Below are 21,621 nucleotides of genomic sequence, written 5' to 3'. Positions count from 1 at the left end.
TTCAGAGAGCCCGTAAAGTATATATTCTGGATTAGCATCAAATTCTAGACCGATTTAAGCATATCCCTTCGTCCGTGTGGACACTCTAAAGCTAACTGCTTCAAATTGGCAAAAATATTTGAACCTTTTACGCGCACTCTTGCTAGTGATATAGTGCCAAGTTAGTTGAAAGAGCCGCCCACAGTGCCAAGTATCTTGAGACCACCCCTGTTCCCACTGTCGAAAAAAAAGGTTTTTTGCTCGTTATCTATAAACCACCACAGACACAATGATAAATATTTGCATTCAAGCGTGGTCGTAAAGCACCTGTACAAATATGGAACAATGGTGATGGGTATAAGAGATCGTTCATGATCGAATATAATTTTCTCACTTGTTATCATTACTTGCGAATATAATTTTTTTTTTTTTTTTTTTTTTGAAAAAAACAGAAAGTTCCACAGGTACACTTGTGTAAACGCCTATGTCCCCAGACAATCTAGAAGAAATGTTTATTCATTTTAAGAAAAGCTCTTATTTACAAAAAAAAAAAAAAAAAACATTTTACTCGCTATACAAACATTAAAACTAAAAGCATTAACATCGGCTTGTTAGTACATCTGTATGCAAAATAGGTGCGGTTGTATTGGATATACAATAATAACATACGTAAATCACAAAAGAAAAAATAAAAGAAAAAAAAAAATATATAAAAATAATAATAAAAATATAAAAAAAATTCAACGTTTATCGCTTTTGTTAAAATATGTGCATTTGACCAAATGAGGGAAATGGTTGTCACAAAGCAACGCTCTAAAGAAGCGTACTAAAAAGAATTATGCAAATGACACGTTAGCGTACATAGCAATAAATATTAATTAATTTTTTAAGCTGTTTTAAATGTATTTATTGTTTAGTTTATCGTATTGTAGTTACCTTCACGTACACACTCTCGCACAATCACTTTTACGTATAGATTTACAATAGAGGTTAATGTCATCATTTTCCTGTCATGTCTGAGAACCGTTTCTGATTTAATTTTTATTTCATTTTTTTCTTTTTCTTCTTCTTCTTTTTCTATTGTAAAATATGTAAATATTTATTTAAAAAGCAAAAACAAAAAAAAAATGCATTTTTCAAAGGTGACGACATTAACTCTTTTTCTGGGGCGAATTAAGCACGCGTTGGGGTTTAATTTTTTTCTATTTTTTTATTACCGTACAATATAATATATATGCATACATACAGTGGGTTGGGCTTATGTTCTGCACATGTTTCTTTGACGGCAATTAAAGATTACTTAATAAAGTTTGCTAATAAACTATTTTTAAACAAATAGTAAGTAGCGAGAAGTTATTCAATTTCAATTTTTTACATTGCAATGGATATTATTTGATATGATCTGTTGTTGGAAGGCCCCTCCTTCGCAGCAAGAATCTTTCATAGCCATGCTTTTGCCACCTAGATAAAGATTTAATATGATTAACGAGCTCACCAAGTTAAAACGGCCAATAGGCAAACCCGACGGCCCAGTGTGGACAAGATCAGCTGGAATACCCAGCAACGACTTACAAGCTAATCCACGACTTAAAAAGGTTAACTTTATGTGGTAAGTGAAAAAGAAGGTAGAAAAGCGAAAGTAAAACAAACCAAACGCTCGCATTCATTAAAACACATGTATGTCTATAACCTGTAGCCATGATATTTGCGTATAGGATGAAAGCGTACCTTTAGATCGGCGCTAATAAGCAAATTTCCACAGCTTAAGCAATGGTTTGACAGCTTATACTTTAAATTGGACGCTCTTTGATTATAAACCTAAAGCGCTATGAGTATAGGGAGGAAGGGTATCACTACATCGGCGCAAACAAGCAAAGTCTGTCAGCCAGCAATTTGGAAACGTGGAGACTTCGCAAGGCTAAGTAGCTCATAACTGAATCTTAGTTTAATTCATTGACATTGAGGAGCTCGGTCGTTTAATAAGACGGGTGTACCAATGCTAGCAATGTTCAGCAAGTCACGCATCAAGATTAGAAGTGGAACAAAGCTTCATTTCTCTAGCCTAGTCTAAGCCTATGTTCGTAGGTTGAAAACAAAACTCATCAATACATTTGTAATTGTTGCCTCAAACGACCGAATATTACCGACCGATAGTTAGACAATTAGTTAGTTCCTATATATAAACCTTAAGTGCTTGTTGCAACAAAATTTTATCAGCAGGCATCACAAGTTTCGTAGTGCAAAAATTAGTTGTGCGTTTCGAATTTATAACTCTGTCAAATGAAATTGGTGACGAAGTTTTTAACAACATGCAAACGGATGACGTCGATTAATTGGTGCGCGAAGGCTGTTTGGATGAGATCGATTGTGGAACATATCGCCAAATTTGCCATAATAAGAAACATAATTACCCCATAAAAGCGGAAATATATATATTTATACTCGGGCAGATTTATGAATCTTCCTTCTGAGCTATATTTTGACCATCGTACGTTGACAGAAAGAATATTATATTGGGTCGTGACCAATTCCTTGATACCCATCAGCGTCGTCCTAAAAATTTCATGCTTTATAATATGGAGTGGGCGGTTTTTTCTATTTGTCGCATAGGCATGTAGGCGTTGTAGGCGTGGCCTTCCTAATTCCTTTGAAAATTTGTAAGCGATATCTTCATTTTCGCTAAAGGGAGAATATTTACCACAAATACTACGCAGTCTCGCGGACACAGAATTGGACAGACGAACAGACGGCCATCTTTCGGAGCATTCTAAACTGGCCAAGTATTTATATACTTTATAGGGTTTTTGAAGCTTGTTTCTGCGCTACACTATACATTGGGTAGGCGTGGGCAATGTTTTCCATTTTTGCACAGGTGCTACAGCATCGCCCATGCATCGTGCGCTCAAATTTTTTGTACACTCATCTGCTATAGTTTATCAGTAATGAGGACAAAAATCAATTTTTTATTTCCTTTGATAAACAGAGGTGTTCTTAGTCTACGTGATGCTCTCCTTTTGTGTCCTTCTGCTGATTTGGTCCATTTTCAATACTAACCTGCGTGCATGGAGTTTCAACGTTTCTGCGAAATTTGAACTCAATAGCTTGTGTTAGTGTTTACGGCTAGAAGAACATTTACAACAGACATTACAGAGATGGACAGATTGCCGGGCATAAATCGATTTAGAGTTTGATTCTGATCAAGAACATGCGAACGTTTTGACAAAACGAATATACCCCTTATTGCGATAGCGAGTATGTAGCAAATGGAAAGGCCCGAAATTTTTGGTGTTTTTCGTTTCGATTGGTGGGTTGGCTGACATGCCCATTTTAAATATGTTATTAAAAAATTAATGGATTGATAGAAAATAGTTTTTTTTTTATAAACTTGCCTCAAACAAATATGGATTATATATATATATATATATATATATAGATAGATATATAGAAGAATTTTTTTTTTTTTTTTTTTTTTTTTTTTTAGACCAAACGAAACTTTACTTGGCCTGCAAAAAAAAAAAACATTAAGGCCAAACTTCTGCGATATTTTTCTGGGTCGTTAATTAAAATTTATTTCGCGAAAATTAATTAACTAAGAAAAAAAAAATGTCACACAACATTGAAAAATGTAATAACAACTTATTACAACAAAACAAGTATTCTTTTTAAGCTACATGTATGGTTGGTTATCTCTCTTTCAAAAGCACAAGTTAAGACTTTAAATTAAATACAATCCAAGTGTACGTTAGATTCGGCTGCTTAACAACCTAAACATGAACATGCGTGTGGGACATAATTGGCACAAAATATTTTCCTTTCTATTGTTTTATTTTTTTAATAAGAATGAAAGAGTTCTTCTCCTACTGAAAGTTGGGCTCACAACTCGAAACCGTGAAACGGCTGCTATTCTCAACCGAACGTTGCGTAATTAAGAGAAGAATTTAAAATTTCATACTAAGCATTAAACTACGCGAAGCTTGCTTGTTTTTTGTTTTCGACTAACACAATATTTTTGTTTTCATTTTAAATGCAGCAAAAGGGTAAAATCTAATTTATTGCAAATATATGTTCGCATGATGTCTTCAAGTGTAAGGAAATGTCTAAATTTTTCATAAGTATGTGTGCTTGTAATTTGACGCATATAAGTACTGATATATCCTATTGGCATTGTTAACCATCAAGTCTAATGAACACGTTTCATATTGAAAGGCATACAACGTGAGCTTATTACTGCAATGCTATCAATACGAATGTTATGAGAAGTAATCCAATAAAGAAAATCTTATAGAATATATTGTGTTGTGTAAGATGTACAAAAATTGAAATATTTTATCGAATCTACGTGCCATAAAACTTCTTATAGGAAATAAACTTCATTTTTATGTGTTCTACTTGCGTTTGCCTTAGTTAGCAACGGTTCATTTTGAAAGAGTTTTAGGGCCATAGATTTAAAATAACGTAAGCGGGCTTGACCTTCGTGAGCGGAGCGCCTCAAAAACAAAAATTGTCTGTTACTGTTGAGCCAGGAAACGGCAAGGTATAGATTTTTTACGGCTTGAGTCCGAAAATTTAAAATATTTCCCACTATGTTGTTATATACACACACAAACGCACATATATATATATATGGATATATATATATATATATATATATATATGAATATATTATGTCTATACGCTATATATATGTATATATAGGAAGCGAAAATCGACTCATTCAGTGTCACATACGGTACATACGACATAGAAATGGCGATCCATAAGCAACCAATTATTGTGAAATCTAGAAGAAACTTTGTAGCCGCTTCTAATTTTCACCAAGTACTTGCATGTATTTCGATTACCTTTCCACTTGAAAAAGACATTTATTGAGAAAAATTGATACAATATGCATTGGTTGGAAAATATTTTCCTCCATCTTGCACGACTTTTTCCTATCTTTCTTGCAACATGACGACAAAGTGTCCAAAGAACGATATTGGTTCAACTCATTTTCGCGCTTCCTCAGCATTTCGAATTCGCTTCCCGGCCGAGCCATGCTGCATCGATCTGTACAAGGAATAATCGGATGCCTGGAGACTGCACTGAGTGCCACAAAGCTAGAATAATGTATCCTTGACAACTCTTGTAACCTATGGGCAAGAGGAAGGCGCGGTTTTGTGTATTCTTCAAGTGAAGATCTATTATCTGCCTAAAAATGCTTTAATTCTGAAATAATAATTGTGGACCCTACAAGCGGATGGATTCATTTTTTCCTAACAATACCATCAACATGGGTATCAATTAAAAGCGCTTGGAGAATAAAATGCGAAAAGCTAAATTTTTTAGTTTCAAATTAAATATCGGCGGCGTCATATTGTGGTGAACTAAAAGGTGGGTATATAGCGTAAATAAAAACATGAGGTGCTAAGGATCTTAATGGTGGTAGGTAGACGAGAATCAGCTCCATCCGAATCTTATTTGCTTTCTATCTGCTTTATTCATTACGACAGAATCTATTTAGTCAAACACTAATATTAGCACAATATACATTGTAGTTTCACAGCATCTCTACACTTTTTGATTTTTATTAAATTAATTAAAACAATTGCCGACAAACTGTTGACAAATAGTATAAAAATATGATTTCGAGTATTTATATAAATATTTTATCGTATATATGTTAATGTTTGCTTTAGATTACAATGAAATGCTATTCATACGAGAATATATATAAGTACACATAAGTACCATTGTAAGACACAACAAAGACAAGATGCAATTAAAGATCGTATATATGTACACTACAACGCACGAATGCACGAAATCACGTTTTAATACTATTTCTCAATAGTTCATCGGTAATTGTTATAATTAATCATAAATAAGACATATATATATATACATTGGATTTCGGCGTATCCATTTATAAGGTTTACCGCTTTGGGTACGATACTACGATTTAGCGTGGGTATTCGGTTTAAATGATGACTCCGCCGGGTTTCGAAAATGCAAAATAATCCAAATTTTAAAAAAAATTTAAAATCGGGAAACATTGAAACAACTACTCTCTTCTCAGACTACAGCCAAAGCCTCTGCAAATGACCAAGTAATCGTTATAGTTATAATCACATAGCAATCGTAATTAAAGTATGGTCAGTCGCATTGAGAGTTGAGCCCGATAAGCTATTCGGCTATAAATGGACTGTCAAGGTTTTTGAACTAATTCCAAAAACGAGAGAATAAGCGCTAAAAGGAGGTTGATTCCTAAACATATGTCTATGCGCTTCATTGATTCCTTCTGAAGATATGCTTAATCCTAATTCGACCATGTATTTTTGTAAGGAAACATATCATGAGCTGACGCTTCAATCACTTACGGGGGCTCATAGGAATTATTCAAATATTTTCGTTAAACAGCTTAAATACATTTATTTATCCAAACAAGCTACAAACATATAAAAATAAAATATTACTCACAGGCCATAAATTTTTTAGTTCCGAATTATATTAAAAAAATCCTTTGAAAATGTAAGAAAAAATTTGTTTGTTGACGCAAGCTCTGCATAAACTTTGCCTCAGTTCATATCTGGTAAAGAAATGATCAAATGTGACACCACGTTCGCTTTTTCTAAATAGTATGTGCAGTTCCTCTTGTTCCCAATCGCGTCCTTCCTATGCAAGATGCGGAATTCTGCTCGGACTGTATGATTGTGAGTCGCATCGTTTTACAATAACACAGATTTTGTAAAAATGGTTAACTTTTACATCATAACTAGATCCAAATTTTCAGAAACATATTTTTTAAGGTTAATTATGAAATTGAAAATAATCGAAAAATTTAAGTTCAAAGATCAAACGGGGCCCATGGTTGTCTGATTAGATTTAATCGATCTCTTAATACTTTATAAATCCGATTCATTTCTATTCTCACAACTGTAAGTGAAGAGAAGAAATTCAAGCTTATATGTAAATCGTGTCCAGCATGAAGGTTTTCTAAAACACTTCATTGCCTCCGTATCGAACTAATGCTCTAATGTTTAATGGAAACGCAAATCGACATTAATACAATCCAGGCCGGAGGTATATGTTTGTGTTTTTCATTGGCAGCTTAGTTGCACTTCAACATCTCCTGATGAGCTTGACATAAGAAGTGTACACATTTAGCTTACTGAGCTGAATCTTTTTCCTTCGAATAATAAATAAATGTTTGCTTTGAATTCGTCAATAATAGAATTAATTTTATATTCTGAGAGAACCGTGGCTGTAAATCATTATTTTTAGCAAAAATTTACTTCGTTATATGATACAATGAATCAATGCATCTTCCTCTGTGAAAATTTGCTTCCTGATCGACATCATAGCTTTATGTAGGCATTAGTGTTGAAAAACAAATTTTTATTTTACACTTAATTAACTTCTTTTCTACTTCATTATCTTTAAACGATAAATGAAGTAAAAAGACGAAAAAAAAAACAAAAAAACAAAAAACAAAACAAAAAAAATGCAAAAAAAGAAAATTCTTCACGTTATCGTCTTCTCTATAACAGCACAAAACTAATGGAGTTTTTCTACTTTCAAACCTGATGAGCAAAATTTTTATCGCTCCTACCACTTAACTGTAAGAATTGTTTACGGAGTGGTTTCTATAATATTCTGCACACACACTCGCACAAGAACTTTTTTCCTTCTACATGCTTTTTAAAGCGAGTCGTGATGAGATGACATAAAATGAGTGTCACATAATGTGAGTGGGAGTTTATTTCTTTGTTTTTCCTAAAAACATAAATGCCAACCAAGTATATATTTTAAGCGAAGGTGGAAAAAAATAACATTTTAATGAAGATTTTTTCAAATATTCAGCATAAAAAGACAAAACAACTCTTTAATTGGAAAAAGATTTATTTTTATAATATAAATATAAATATATTTAATATATATTATATATATTTTTTGCTGGTTACGTGAGCATTTCCTTGTTTTGCTACCAATGAGTAATGATTTAAGACAAAATTGTGGAATATTTTTTTTCAACTCATATCTTAAATGTCCATTAATAAGCGATCTAGTTTTGTCTTGCCGCGAATATTGAATTCGGAAAGTGGGTAGGGACGTCGGGGGTACTTACAAACAGTAATAACGTGAGGTTAAATGTGAGTACAAATGTTAAATTAAATATTTTCAAAGTATGAGGACTTTGATGCAGCAATAGCGACAACGCACACAATCTATTAAGCCTAAGTTACAAGTAGCGGTTCAGACTGACTCGTACCTTTGGGTAGCCTTTAACGTCTCCATAAGTATTGGCTTAATTGACTTGTACCAGTTCTTCTCTTCATCTCGAATTAGATAGCAAAGACACAGATACCCGTTTTTCCTTTACTTCACAACTCATAAGATAAGAGGCATGCTTGCTATGCTGCCCCCGAACCATGATTTTTATTAATTACAACACCACTTCTCATTAAAATATCTTAAGTAAAATTGTTCCATTATTTATTTGTCATTTAGGAACGAACAATAGTAAAAAAGTAAATAATGTTTGCCAAAACAAATCATAAAACATATTTGTAATAAACGAGGAATATTCGATGCAGGCAATGCTAAATGGCTTAAATGCATAAAATGCCTTAAAAAAGAAAAAAAAGGAAAGTAAAATAAGGAAAAATCTTTAAGATGAAGACGTACGCACACGGGTTCCGTATTTATTCCCTCTCAGGAATTGTTTTTCTATGGCAGCACATCACTGAAAATTTTGTAGAAAAGCGATTTTTTATTGCCTTAAATGGTATTCTGAACATAACATAACGCATGTAGCAATATACGGATCTCTTTCGAAAGACGATTTCTCAAAATTCCAAATGGCATAATTCCGTCTCCTTCGACTTTTTTACAATATCGTTACAATATTTTTTTTTTTTTTTGTCGAAAATGTAACTTCATATAACGTTCATGTGCTCACCAATCGCCTAGAAGTCTCTTACATACCTCTGCGCAGCTGTAGATACATTTTTTTCAAGATGCGTCCGCTTTTGACATTTTTTAACGTCTCACAAAAATACAAACTTTTTTTTTTTAAAACTTACATATATGGTTAATGACTTTCTTCGATATTGTTATACCGTAGCTCACTTGTGATGCAAGGACATGTTAGGTTTGTGCGGAACTAAGCAACACTCAGAAGGACGTGAGGTAGACCCACATTTCATAATACCGATCGAGCCAGAATCACTTTATACTTTTCGACTAGGGATAGACCATTTTTTCGACCACTTTCCATATAGTGCCTTATTTTCCAAAATCAGTATATGAATTGCATTAAGCTCACTATAGTGTTTTTACTTGTTTTTTACGACTTTTTTTTTCACTATACTGTTTTTTACACTTCAAGGGCTGCCTGCATAATTTGCTGTAGTTTTGTTTTGTGGCGAAGGCTGCTCGACAGAGTCAAACGTCTTTATTTATTTTCATTACTTTCCCAACATTTGGGAAATTACCACTTAACCAAACCGGCCATTTTTGAAATCTTCATCAAATACGGAATTTTTACAATATTTGTGATAGTATTTTTAGTCAGCAACGCCTTATGTCGCAAACCATCGACAATTAAGACCAGTTGTGGCTGATATTAAAAAGAAACTAAATACGATTGTCCTGAGTATTGAGTTGTAAAGCGTAGTAGAGTTGAGATCCCTAATATACGAATAAACTGAGCAATAAACGAAACAGGGGCAAGCGGCTTTAGAAACGGCTTGCCAAGCTTTGATATCTTTTAAAGTGGATCCTTTTGCACTTTGGAAGAAAAGGTCATTTAAGATTAGTATTCGAAGTAGTTAAGCGTACATTTGAATATTACGCGAAAAAAAACAATTGTTTTTAAAAGACGCTAAGAAATAAAAAAATCGTAGTGCTGCTGCCGTGCAGGAATAGTTGCCAGCTGGTAGGTTTCCTTGCAATTGAAGCTAATTACCTTGGCTTAGGCGTGTGAATCATTGTGCACTAATGTCAGATAGATTGGCATTAACCAGCGAGGAGTAAATTTCGTAATAGGCAAATTGAAGTAAGTGATTTATGAACGAAACAAATGTATTTTGTGCGGAAAACTAATATAGAAATTTTTACAAAAAATCTTTACTTATTATTAAGTAAATTTAAAATAATATCTTTTTAAATGTAATCTAACATTTATGAATGTTTTTTTTTTTTAAAAAACAATCAATTTCATAAATCATGATTTGTTGAAAAAGAAACATTTAACAATTACTTTTCTACACAAACTTGATAATTTGCGAAACGAAATAAACGGGGTGGGGGGGGGGGAAAAAAAAAAAAAACAAAAATTTTAAATAATAAGTGTGCGCTTTTTAACACTTTATAATTAAATTAAAAATATTGCTAATGCATTACAAGCATTAAAAGAAAACAAAAACAAAAACAACAAAAAACTAAAACTAGCGTGTCGCACGCATTCCCTCAAGTATAAGTTAAAGCAAAACGGAAAACTAAAATAATAAATGTAAACTCATTCAAAATACGGCACACTTCACTTTTTCAAGCACTTAATAAAAAACTGTACATAATTAAAAAAAAAAAAAAACTAAATAAAACTAAAGCATACACTTTATAAGTGCGCTTACAATGTCGTTTAACAGAACAATTATCTGTCATAGGACAGCATTAGTTATTTGTCTCCTGAATTATGACAGATTTTGTTCTACGCCGCAGACACCTTGCCATCTCAAACGAAGTGCACCATTAATCTATATCATCAGTAGCCGCATTTGAAATTCAAGTCTTCCCCAAATCATATTTCAATACGTTGACTTTTCGACTTGAAGGCAATCAATTCATATTTTCAAAGCGACGGACCATTCTGATTGCAAGAGCATACTGCGCACGTATTATATTATATGAACTTGTCTATTTTGTAATTGCAATGTTTTCATAATAGAAGCAAAAAATAAATCAAACAAACTTTACTGAAAGGCAGCAATAACAAGCCAAGTTAATTTTTCGTCGACCAAATCATTTGTGGTGCATAGAGATGAAAATGATTCATAGGTTTCCGTGAGATGATTTTTTCATTTATTCGCTACTACAGTGCCCTGTATCAACTAAAACGAAGTTACACCTCTCATAATATGCTTGTGTGCGTGCAAAACTGCAGAAAAAATTAAAAACAAAAAATTGATCAGTGTCCGGCAGAGAGATTCAGAATATCTTTGCAAATAAGGCTCTGTGGTAGAGCAAGTTTCGATAATAAAACTAAATTTACTCAACGATTCATGTTACGAAAGTTTAATTAATCCGCGTTTCGCAAATTTTTTAACAATTTCTAATAGTATGTAGCTATAGTATGTAGTTTTTTTCACCATGACCAATCACTCAGGGAAGGAGGAAAGGAGGAAAGAGAAGAAGTTAAGGAGATGACGATCACAGTCTAGGGAATGTCTAATGCGTCTAACCGGTAAGTGTTATGCCTTTACCGACTCGGCACTCCCTATAACTAAGGCTCACAAAAACCCTACCGCACTTGGCATTTGAAACGCGATTCGTACCTACTCGGCTATTCATCCGTATAAATAACGCTGCCCGGTTTTTTTTTTTTCACCTCTTCTGATCTTTAAGATACTGATAGATAAGCTATACTTTTTGCTATCTTTTTATCAACAGTGCGTCGATATCGCTGGCATTCCAGTTTTAAGTCAGTCAAATGTAATGAAACGGGGCACAAAAATGCAGTACACACTTTACGAAATTTGTGGTGAACTACTGACGTGTAGATGTAGTCCTTTTTAAGGGTTAGTTATATTAGTTACTAATGATTGAGGATGATTGAAGGTGGCAATGGTAAAAGGTACAATAAAAAGTTGAATCTTTACTTTGATTGATTATATGTTTGCTTTCACAACAAACAAAGATGCTTTCCAGTTCGCTTTTGTCTCATACCTATAGGGTAAGTTATTTCCTTTACGCCTCGTAGTCTTGATTTTTGTTATTTGTAACAGTTACTACAATAGTATGCCAAAATAAAAACCCTTCCTTTGTATTTTATGCATGTGAATAAGTTTGACATATGCATGATAATAAGGTCAAGAGCTTAGGAGATATATAATTAGATCAAAATCAAACAAATAGGTGCAAAACTGCTTGAAGGTCAACGGAAACGAGGTCAGAGGCTAGCGCCCCTCCTAGGCAGCCTTAGGTATTATATCGTACAGACAAATATAAAGAAAAGGATAAGTTCTCAAGTTCATATCAGCCTCGCACGCTGGAAATCCGCCGGCGAATTAAAATCCTAAACTTGGTTGTTTGCAGAGGCTACGTTGTACACTTACAGCTTCCATTGTTATAAAAAAAAGTAAGAGTTTTCTTTGAAACGATTCGATATGTCACCACAGATTGCGGGAATCGCAGTTTATTCCGTCACCTGCAGTTGTACAATTTCGAGACACGATTCGAATGAAACATCGCTACATATAATTTATTGATTTGTAATAATACGATGTTTTAAGCTTACGGTACTTAAGGGTGTTTTTGAATATGTGAAAAGTTATATTCATTTATACTAAATTTGTATAGACTGCACAAAATATTCAAGTTTTTCTTGAATGACCAATTAACGTTTGGCCCTCAAACTCCCACTTGCAGCTTAACTAGTTTTCATCGTATATGTATAGGTTTCCTTTCATATAAATGCATTTACACAAATCAAATTTAATAATAACTAATTAGTATTAAGAGGTAAATGTTGTACAATCATTTTGACAAGTAATTACAAATTGTCATTGATATATACGAATGGATCAAAGGTGATGGCATTTTTATCTAAGCACACAGCATGACATATAGATTTTAATATCATTTTACTAATTTTTTTTCTTTTTTCACAAGCTATGGTTAAAGGTATTTACATTCTATGGTTAATGAACTTAAGTATAGATGACAAGTATAAGATTACTTTGAAAAGTGCTGAGCACCAGCATGATAAAGAACATTTAGGTATGCGTACCACACATCTACACATCAAATGCTCAAATGTGTGTTAAATCATTATTGAAATGGTTTAACGTCAAGAAGGTGTTAACGGTCATAACAAGAAAATTACTTCTCAAGAAATATTGAATTGAAAATGAAAACAAGTCTTTACAAAGCAAGTGATAATAACAAAAAAAAAAAAAAAAAGAAAGAAAAAACGAGTTAAAATACGAATTAATTAAAAAAATTGATAAGCATTGCATCAATCTTTCTGGTTTATGATCTGCGTGCCACTTCAAGGCTATGCTTGCACTGAACTTATAGAAGGTTCTCTTACATGGTAAGGCAATAATTTGGATACGTATCTCTTAAGCATTGTAAATCATTGACTGTGATTTTTTAAATTTACAGTTAACAGTATTTCCAACTTTAACAATTTATTACTTGGGACACGGACTTAATATTTTACCATTCTGCCTTTTTTTCCAGAAAATTACACACCTCGCTTGTTTAAAGATGTCAATATATCATGTCGCCACTTGTGATGCAAGGGCATATCACGTTCCTCCGAACGTATGCAATATTCAGAGGAATACTCAGAGATAGACCCATATTTTATTAAAACAATCGATTCAGAATCAACTTTTGCTCTGAATTAACTTTGTCTGTCTGACTGTTTGTCTTGTTTTTTGCGCTCATCCTACAGGTCGCAATTTTTGGAGAAATTTTGATGAAATTTGTTACACCGACCCAAGGACGAAGACTATTAAAAATGGTTCAGATCGGAACACTTATAACGCTTTATTTTGAACAGTCGTTATATGAATAACTGTAGGGTAGTGTAGAAGATTTAACGGCGTCGCGAATGAGCCACGCGGTCCTCCAGAATCAAAGGTCCAAAATGACGAACAAAAGATCGCTATTGAATCTGTTCTATCTCAAAGTATACATGATATACATAAGTATATATTAAATTTATGTATACACATGCTTATATGTATATACGTTCCGTATATATTCTATGATATACGTTGTATACATTCTAGTATATATGGCGAGCTTGCAAGGCTTGCAGATCCCCCATACTGGCCAGGCCTAGCGCGCACTGGTTATTATTTCTTTTGCAATCTGAACAACTTAGGGAAACAGCTTTGCTCCGACAATGCTGTAAAACTGACCTTCCATGAACTTATTGGCTTGGGACGCCGGCCTGAATAACCTACCGCTTAAATGGCAAAATTATGTCGGCCATTATGGTGCGTACTATGATGAATAAAATAGCTTGTCTAAGTTGTCAATCAACATTGCTTCATTTCCTACAAATTTCACCTTTTCTACAATATCACCTGACATTTGCGTAAAGAGGATTAGGGAACTTAGTAAAGCCGCCGCAAGGTCCCATAATAATAATCGAAAGTATGTGTTCTTGATCGACTCTTTGATGTGTGCTTCTACATGCTACAATGGAGAATGAAAAGTGTGTCATAACTCCATACTTCAACAGAGGGCGTGACGAAGCTGAAGCATTCGAAGATATATTTGCGATAAGTAACTAACTGCCATTAGATTTACGAAAATGCCTAACTTTCGTACCATCTTTTTTTGAAATTCTCGAAAAGATCTAAAAGTAAATATGAAAAGCATATAAAGAAGTTTACAGAGAGCCGGGAAGTTGAAATTGCTTCTTTTACGAAAATGTGTTGAACACGTTTTAGTTGTCAATTGTATTTTTTTTTTTTTTTATTTATTTTTTTTTTTTATTAAAAAAATTGTTTACATACCTTTGGAGCTTGTTAAACTTTGGCCGATACTATTCCAAAAGTTCAGCCTACAGCCGAATACTTTCATTTCTTTAACGCGTTCCTTCATGTTGCCCAGCACACTGGTTTCCGCAAGGCTAACACACGGAATCATTGGCTTTTTATTTTCAATTACGAAAAAAACACAAAATTTTACTTTTGTGTCTATTTGCAAAATGCAATAAAAAGAAAAAAAAAGTTTTTTTTTTTTTTTTTTTTTTGTTTTTGAAATTTACAAAAAACGCATTTAAGGGAAACTTTTAGCAAAAGAATTTTTTATTTTTTAATTTACAACCTATAAAAAGAAAAAGAAAATGAATAGAAGTTGAGCGAAATAGTTTGTGGAAATCTTCAGAACGTTTTGCAAACCATTTTTACAAAGTCTTTATTGATTATAACCTAAAAATGTTAACAAGATTTTTTAATTGGTTTATAATTACTTAGAATTATTGTTGTTGTCGTTATAGTTAGACATGCTGACAATTATTAACATTCACATATTTGCGACGAGCTGCATATATGTTTATATTTTTTGTTTTTCTACGTTATTCCATTTGTCTTTGCATATGTCCGTCCACATTTTGCTTGTCATTATTAATGTGACATTAAATAAATTTCTCAATTTCCTTATAAAAAATAAACAACAAAACTATTTTTTAAATACATATTTGTTTAACAGCATCCTCAACAACATCAACAACGTTTTAGCATCATCGCGACAGTGCTTCTTCAAAGATAAAATCAATTTACATCAGCGTTGTTTTTAATTGAAAATTATGCACGCGTTGAAGTTATTTATTGCTGTTGTTATTAAGTTGTTTAATAAGAGAAAAAAACAAAAAACAAAACAACATTTTGTCATTAGCGAATATATAAGGCAACGGAGGAAAAATGGGATATTTCTCTCCTAGCAGATGAAGCAACCGATCAATGACACAAACTATAATTGTGTTAGATTTGCTCGTTCGGAAAGTAACTCGATGGTCTTGCTGTCCAAAAGCAATAAAACGATGCCTTCCATATAGGAATGTATTCCATATTTCATATTCGTATTCGCCTGGAATGGAAGGAGTATATGTAGCAAGCTGTAATTTTACATTTTTTATCAACAATGGATAAACTATTAACGGCAGACCTAGGGACAGATGCACTCAAGTTCAAGTTAAGCGGAGTAGGCACTACAAGCTAGGACGCGTCCATAGTAAAAGCATTTATTACATTTTGAAATCGGATCAGGTGCAGGCTTTGACCCTATTAGAATCCATCGGCACCTAATGAAATCGATTATATTGGCAACTGCTCTTTTGGAATCCATTTTTACCTATCACAATAGATCCTATTAAAATCCAGTATTAGTTAGTAGAATAGACCCCAGTGATTGTTATCAGAAACCGTTGCTTCTTGTCAGAATAAGCCCGGTTAGAGTTCACCATTGCCTTTCGGAATTTCGGATCTTAGTACAGTCCGCCGTTTCTTATCGGGATCTCGTTAGTTATTCGAATCGATCATATTGAAACTCACCGTTAGCTAGCAGAATCGGATAGAATCTGTTAAAATTTAACGTTGCCTATTAGAACCTACCGTTATCCATAATCGAACAGACCCTATCAGAACATGCTCTATTCAAATCCATCCTTAGCCATCATCGTCTGAGCCGACCCTAATGTATTCCCCACTTACCTAGAGTAGACCCGGACCAGAGTAGATCAACATTTATCTTTCCGAATCGTCAGTATTTGAATCCACCATTACCTATCAATATGTCAACGTAGTTTCCCTGAATTTCCTTTGTTTTGCGAATTGGGAATGTCGCCGAATTGAGGCCTGACTGAAATTTGTAATAGGGAAACACTACGGAGCTTACCGAAAATTTAAAAATATATATCATTCAGATTTTTTATACATACTAACCTGAACTAATGGGAGTTTCCTTTATCGTAGAGCAACGATCATGATTGGAAAAAAATTCACAAGTTCTTTAATTCGTTCAGAATACTTTTAAATCAAAATTATGAAATCTTATAAAAGAAGAAGACAATTCTTCCGCATAGAGTTTTATATAAGAGAAACCGGCAAACTGAAGAATAGGTTTTATTAACTTTGTATTTTTTTTTTGAAAAACTTATTTAAGTAATGTAAAATTTTACCCCGAAGGAACAATGTCTCTTGGCATTTCCGCTGTCTATTTTTTCCAGCCCTGAACTAAACAAAACTACAAGGAGAGGAAGAGATAGAGAGAGAGAGAGAGAGAGAGAGAGAGAGAGAGAGAGAGAGAGGGAGAGAGAGAGTGAGAGAGATGGAGAGAGTAAGCTAAACCTTGAAAAAATATTTTTAGTTTATGATCGATCACGGATTAATAAATATATAGATAGTCGTGATCTACCCATAAATAAAAGATCTAACACATAAATGCAACTGAAGATGGCCGAATGTTAAGTCCACTATTAACACGATTTTCTACATCTTTTTATGTAATTACCTAAGATGGTCTGTCGGTAATTGCGATTCGTTTAAAATTTTTTTTAATGTATTTTATTTTTTCATAAACTCCCTCCCTTTGACGCAACAGGATAACGTCTACTTCTGGCTTCATTATTATTATTATTATTTTTTTTTTTCTTTCTTTAATTTGTAGAAGTAATAAAAATATCAAAATCATTAGAATTCTACTGGTTTTACTAACGATTTTTTATGCTATTTTATTGTTGTTTTGATTTAATAAATATTCTAATAAGCGGAACTTGTCTGTCACTTTTTATTATATTTAATTGCAAAAATTTAAATTTTTTTTGCTTGTTTTTAAATGACGTTAATGTTTAATAACGAAATTTCTTCCTCCTCTCATTATTTGAACGAATGTTTTTCTTCCCTGTTTCGTAAAAAAAAAAAAAAAAAGAAGAGTTTTTATTAATAATTAAAAACTCTACACATGTTTATTAATGTTGTCGTTGTTTAGAAACATTCATTTTTATTACAAAAATATTTTCATTATAAAAGCGCACATGTTATGTTCTACGCCGTAATGTTTGTTGTGGTCCATAAAGTAAAACATGATGAAATACTGAAATGAGTTATTTACTTAACGGGCATATTTTTATGGTTTCGCATTTTGTTTTCATTTTTTCTTTACGATTTTTTCAATAACAGGCTATTTCTCTTTTCAACATAAAAAGCCCCGTTTTTAGAATCTCATAAAGTATGCTCTATTTTTCTCTTTTAAATACTTCCTGCAACTATTAAAACAAATTTGTTTTTCTTCTTCATGGAAAACGAATTCTTGTTTTGTCTTGTTTTGTTTTATTTTTCTACTAAAACATCTAAAAAAATTGATTAAAAAGAAGACTAAACAAGCGAATGAAAGAATGTTATTATTAGGCGAACAAATTACGATTGAATCCCTTCCACTAACAATAATGGCTTTCCATTAATCTTTGGAAAGTGTGGCGTTATATTTATTGTAATTTTTCCCGAAATTTCAACTTATCACCACATTAATTGAAGGTCATAGCGAATGGTATACCGGCGCTACTAAAAAAGAAATGGTCAGTCCGCATTTACTTGTTGAGCAGCAAATGGCACGTGATTCGGGAATGGAACTTACAATGCATGTATTTATTCCTTTACTTCGTAATAAACAAGTGAAAACATTGCAGTGCGTAAGAGCCCACTATTAAGTACCCTCCTAAAATACTTCGCTTAATGCGACTTTCAAAAATAAGTTATTGTGTGGAAAGTGGTCGAAAAAGTGCTCCCATCCGAATCATTTTCAATTTCATTCGTCCTTTGGCCAAAGCACGTACGCGTGCCAGATTTCATTAAAATACGACCCGTAGATTGAACGCAAGAAAACAAGACGGACAGGCAGGCTTACATCGATAGTAAAGGGCAGGTCTATCACAAGCCTTTCTAGGTACCTTGCAGTACCAGCGATGTAGGGTATCAAAAAAAAGGCTTTAATAACGTCTGGCACCAACTGGAAAAGCAACTTGCCTTGTACTCAAACAATGCCGGACTGTGATGGAAAATTTGCGAAAAATTACGCAGCTACGATGGGACAGTCGTCACCAATCAATTCCTTCAGAATTATGGATTTCCTAAGCCAAACATAGCAGTTACACTGTTACCCCTAACCAAATCTCACCTACCCTAACCTCAATAAAAGATCTTTGCTCCGCTTTTTTTCTCCAGTCTTTATTGGACTTTGCTTATCGGCTGGTACTGTTCACATACAGTTTTCATTTTCGAGCTATCGTACGATACGAAACACAAAAACGATACGTTCGCCTTTTGAATAGACGGTACTCGATCGATGGTTTCTGTATCAAGTTGGTGTGATATCGTCGCTGCACATACAACAAAATAATGCAAAGAATCGTAAGATAGGTAGGTAAATAAACAAACAAAGATATCTTCGGTTCATTAAATGGCGTTCTTCTTTGGTGTCTACAATGTCCATGTTAAATTCGCCTCTCCTTGTAGTGCCCTGTACTGTAGGCACTGAATATCGCATTTCCAGAATACTTGTCAAGTAGTTTCTGGCAATTCCGCATTTCCACTTTTTGTTGTTCCCAAAAAGTTTCTCATATTCATTATTCCTTTTCATATTTTATGGCACCAACAGCTGGTAAGCATCGAAAATAATCATCTGCTTGTGGTACTTTCGCAACCATTTTGGAATTCCTGGGATTAAGTAAACGTGCGCATCCCTTTGAATATGAAACTCATATGACTCATTTTACATCCGATATCGAACAAAAACTCTTACCCTATCGAGTACCGAGTATCATCACAATAGTCAAACGCTATCGATTCTCATCAACCCTACTCTTGAAAGTGCTCATACGCTACTGAGTACCATTAACCTAATTCTCGTTAATGATTGCTCGATAGCAAGGAAAATGGAGAATCGCTGGCGACTCTGCTCGATAACGAAAACGATAAACCGATCCAATAAAATAACAATCGGTTAGGATATAAACTGATCATACTTTCGCACTCCAAGCAGATATGTTCGCGTTAAGGAAAAGCAATACGTAATATTTTAACGTATCCTCTGTATCAAAATGTCAGAAGAGCTGAAGGAAAAAATATGAGGGGTGGAAAAAAGGAAGATGTACCCTATTTGTGGATACCCACTTAACGCTTGATTATCTTGTAATTGCAAGCAATAATACTTCAAGTTAGTAGACGTCCCACTTTATATTGATGTTAAAGGTGTTGGCCCGTGCTCGTGTTTCAAAAAACTAATCATCTTAGTTTGACATAAGCGCTACGTAAATTGCACTAAATGTTATGTTCGCTGTGTGTAAATGGCACCTAATGTATACATGACGGCCTAAAGATCTTTGCAATCTGTGGTGGATAACAAATTTTGTAGTCACTCCTTTGCTTAACTTAAGACTATTTAATGTTAGATCGGCTATCAACGTCTACCGATAAATGTTAATTAATTTCTTGTGCATCTTGGTGTTATTTTTAGGAAAATCAGGAAAAGCTATATTAAAGGCAAAATGTTGAGCTGATATTTCCTTTAAAAAATTACACATTAAAAGCGTAAGCAATTGACGTCTTGACGGTTAAACGCTCAAAAGTAACTCATAGCACAAGTGAAGTAAAACGAATTTAAAAAAATAAAATTCATTTTTTATATATGCTTAACGCAAAAGCAACAATGTACAATTTAAAAGGAACAAAACAAAGAGAAAAACGTTACGCAAAAGAAACGGTACAATGGACGTGAACGCAACAATCATTCATGTGATCTGATCTGCGAGCTAAGAGGAACAACATCATACATAGTTTACCACACAACATAAATATCGAAGATATGATGAGTACATGACTACTTACCATTATGAACGATAATCGCTTAAAGCAAATATAGCAAATAACAGTTAAAAAGTCATAAAACATGATTAACACACTAACATAATGCATGCTAGCTACCAATGACCGAGCGACCGCAAGCAAGCAATACCACGGCAGAACAACACCACCAGCAAAACAAAAACAATATGAATTTTGAAAGGGAAGCGTTTTGAAAAATTGCAACACGCGACTTTCTTTATTTATGCATGCTACGGCAGCCAGAACATTATCTTTTCAGATTATCAAAGCACAATAACAACAACAACACTTAACTGTACGCTATTTTAAAATGCGATCTACAACTTGATATTGCATCGTTTTGGGCAAAAGCTTCTTTTTTTTTTGTTTTGTACAAGACAACAACAAGAATAGCAACCGCTAAAAGGGTTATTTTGAAGCAATTTAAAACCGCCCAAAACGTTCCTCGGTGCCATTTTCTGGTGTTTCCATTAAACACAGACAACCGAGCCGAACAAAAGTAAACCTACCAAACAAAAAAAAAATAAAAAAAATATCCACACAGGCAATCACTTTTTGACCTGATTTATAAACGGGTACAGCTGCTCGGTTGTGTGTTGATTTTCTTCGATTTTTGTTTTGTTTTTGAGGATTTTTCTTTTCCTCTTACGATAAATACTTTCAATTAATTGTGATTTCAGTTGAAGTATTCTGTAGAAATCATCGCTTACTTGTTTTTTTTTTTTTTTTTTTTGAATTTCAGATCATACGTATGAACATCTGCATCTACGCCAATTTGAATATATAGCCTCTGTTCACTTGGCCATAATAAATATCCATAATTGAATGTATTGTATATGTATGTAAGTATATATAAAAAAAAAAAAAAAAAAAAACCAACAATAATACAGCCGATGCACGTTGTTAACCTTGACCTATGTACTAATAAAACGTGATATTTTATGCTTTTCGAAGCAAATCGCAATGCTATTTAAGCTGGTTAATGTGATATTATTTATGTACCTTTTCATATACCTTTCACGGCACGTAGAGCAAAGTTAAG

The 21,621-nt window shown here is 33.5% G+C and overlaps 1 protein-coding gene across 3 annotated transcripts in view; it reads right to left on the bottom strand.

The window, feature by feature from the left end:
* The window catches only part of LOC119633258 (tyrosine-protein kinase Btk29A), a 186,521-nt gene that overhangs the window by 42,710 nt on the left and 122,190 nt on the right, over window positions 1-21,621 (bottom strand). Inside the window, exon 1 of one of the 3 annotated variants that reach the window (XM_038026709.1) lies at window positions 14,715-14,925. The exons of the other annotated variants lie outside the window; for them this stretch is intronic. Coding sequence (XP_037882637.1) covers window positions 14,715-14,847 — 133 coding nt within the window. The 5' untranslated portion in view covers window positions 14,848-14,925. Of the gene's footprint in view, window positions 1-14,714; window positions 14,926-21,621 lie in introns of those variants that run through there. 3 annotated transcript variants of the gene reach the window in all.

The sequence above is a fragment of the Glossina fuscipes genome, unplaced genomic scaffold (genome assembly GCF_014805625.2).
Source record: "Glossina fuscipes isolate IAEA_lab_2018 unplaced genomic scaffold, Yale_Gfus_2 2, whole genome shotgun sequence".
Classification (NCBI taxonomy): domain Eukaryota; kingdom Metazoa; phylum Arthropoda; class Insecta; order Diptera; family Glossinidae; genus Glossina; species Glossina fuscipes.
The sequence above is the reverse complement of the archived record's forward strand: the minus strand, read 5'-3'. Positions and strand labels throughout refer to the sequence as shown.